The sequence below is a fragment of the Macadamia integrifolia genome, chromosome 7 (genome assembly GCF_013358625.1).
Source record: "Macadamia integrifolia cultivar HAES 741 chromosome 7, SCU_Mint_v3, whole genome shotgun sequence".
NCBI lineage: Eukaryota > Viridiplantae > Streptophyta > Magnoliopsida > Proteales > Proteaceae > Macadamia > Macadamia integrifolia.
Window position 1 is genome coordinate 155,381 of NC_056563.1, and position 2,594 is coordinate 157,974.

Below are 2,594 nucleotides of genomic sequence, written 5' to 3' on the forward strand. Positions count from 1 at the left end.
TTATTACAAGGGTACATTCCCACTAGAAATCTCTTTGATATTTGGGTTGATTGTTGACCTTCATCTATTAGAACAGTTATAAAAAGAATTAAAGTTTGGAGTCAGGAAATTCCTAAGAGTGGATTGATAAGTTGGAATCAATTCATTTGAATTTTATTATATTATTGCCTCTATAAATGCGATGCTAATGGAAACGATAAGGCTCTTCTCTGTAAGTTATGTTGAACGGTAAGAAAGAAGGCACTTTCTTTTTTTTTTTTTTTTTTTTTTTTGAACTTCATGAGGGCCCCATCTCATTGCAGTTTTGGGGTGCATGCCATTGTCGTCTCTGCCATCCAATGCTTGCCGTACCACCACAGACAATCATCGTTCAATGTCACGTGCCCTTGCAACCCTGCCAAGTCACTATCTGACTATTCTAGATTTTCCAACCCATCAGTCTTCATTACCACATAGATAATTGTCAACAATGACAACACAACTCTAGAATGCTCCTTTTTGACCAACATCATTCTCAACGAAGAAGTCTATATGGTTTAGCCATCACGTTTTGAGGATGCCTCCAAACTAAATCATGTTTGTAAATTGCATCGTTCTTTCTCTGGCATGAAGTAGGTTCCTACCCAGTAAAAAAGAAGAAAAATAAGTCCTGAGTTGGCCAGTTTGGTTTGGTCTCTCTTGGAACCATTAGCAATGTCCAAGTTGTTGCAAGAAGAGGTGCAGGAAAAGTTTTCCTAGCTAGGTTTGAAAGAGACATGCAGAAGGGTTTGTGAACCGTACGATTGGGCGGTGAACCTCACCACTCAGTGAAGAAAAAATTCTCCCTTTTCTTTATCGGGTTTGTTTTGTTTTATTTATTTATTTATTTATGTGTTTGGAAACCTTTTATATATATATATATATATATATATACGTGGTAGCTTCATGTTGCAGGACTTCCATCTAGCTTTAATCCATGGATGAGGAAACAAACATGAACTCTTCAGAGACTGCAACCATGACTTCAAATTCGAATAATGGCGTCGTTGATGAGCACCGGTGGGTCATTCAAATCCGTCAAATGCTGGAGGAAGAACTCGAAGATGATGCTGGCTTCCCAGTATGTATCTTCAATATCCCTAAAACTCTATTGTCTGTCAAGCCAGATTGCTTCATTCCCCACCAAACGGGTCTAAAAGATACCACCCCAACAAATTTTAGGGTTTTGCCCCCTTTCTTCTTCTCTTCAGATCGAGAGGTGAACACCGATTTGCCCCTTTCTTCTTCTTGCTTCTATCTATTCAGCTTCTCCTCTAACCTATTTTTCTATAATTTCAACGTCTGCCGGGCCACCTAAAGTTGATGGATACTATTGATCTTCGAAAAACCTCCTATTATATAAAGGGAACCTGGTTTTGCATTAAAAGGGAACCGCCTTGTGTGGAGTAAAATAGGTTCGGAAGTTTAAGATAATCAATGAAGAACGGGACACATCAGAAGGGTTAGTAGAAGTAGAAAAAAGAAGTAGGTCACATGAGCTGTCTCAGCAGGTCGGTTTTGGTCTTGGATTCAAAGGGAATGGACCCAATTCATCCCCAAAGGAACTCAGTCTCGCTAGCCCTCAAACATTTGTTTTCTTCCCACAGTAACTCTTCTGAAATATTCTGCAAAAAAACCCACCTGTTCGGTAAACAAACGAAAAGATGATAAAAAGTAAATCGCATCAATACAGATAAAGACGAAAAGGAAAAATAAAAACACAGATGCAAATAGAACTGAATACTGGTTGTGCTCCAATCTAGGCTGTTTGGGGGTGTATTTCCTTTCAACCTGTACTCATGCATGACCCATTTGGCCTTTTGTCCTTTTGGAGCTTTACCTCCCTAGAATGCCACAAGGTTGCTGCAGAAAGAAGAGCCCAAAGACAATTCCAGAGCCTGAAATTCGAAAACCTCGTCGAAGAAATGAAGAAGCTCATGCCAAAGATCCGAGGTTGCTACAACAAGTACCTTGATTTAAGTGGTGAAGCACTAGCATGGATGTTAGCAGTTGATGCATGCTTCTTGCTTGAGTTCCTCCAAATTTATGCCATCAAAGAAGGCAAAGTCCAAACAGAATTTCATGCAGGCAAGAATTTTAGTAATTATGTTATGCTTAGAGATATAGTGATGCTTGAAAATCAAATCCCACTGTTCCTAATGAGGAAGGTCTTAGAACTCCAGCATTCCTCCTTAGAAGCAGCAGATGTGACACTCATTGCCTCTTTAATTGGTTTATGCAAAGAGGTATCTCCATTCAAGATGATGAATTTCTCAAGCATCAAATTCACAGAGCATTCACACTTGCTAGATGTTCTGTACCACATGATTGTGCCCAAATCTGAAGAACAACCCGAATTCGCCATCGAATTAGTCTCTGATGGACTTGATGTTCCCACTGTTGATGAGATTGTAGAAGAGATCAAAGATTCAACTCAAGTATTGGATTTGATCCGGAATCTGCTATCCAAATTAACAGAAGGTCCAGTAAGTAATGTTACAAGAGTACTAATTTCCACACCTGCTAATTTCTTTTCTAAATTACCTGGGTTTTCCATCCTAAAGCAGCCTTTAGAA

The 2,594-nt window shown here is 39.2% G+C and overlaps 1 protein-coding gene across 1 annotated transcript in view; it reads left to right on the forward strand.

Annotated features, from left to right (window-relative positions):
- Positions 1–955: 955 nt before the first annotated feature.
- The window catches only part of LOC122084148 (putative UPF0481 protein At3g02645), a 3,213-nt gene continuing 1,574 nt past the window's right edge, over positions 956–2,594 (forward strand). The window contains exons 1-2 of the mRNA XM_042652228.1: positions 956–1,099; positions 1,782–2,504. Of these exons, the coding sequence (XP_042508162.1) occupies positions 956–1,099; positions 1,782–2,504 (867 nt within the window). The remainder of the gene's footprint in view (positions 1,100–1,781; positions 2,505–2,594) is intronic.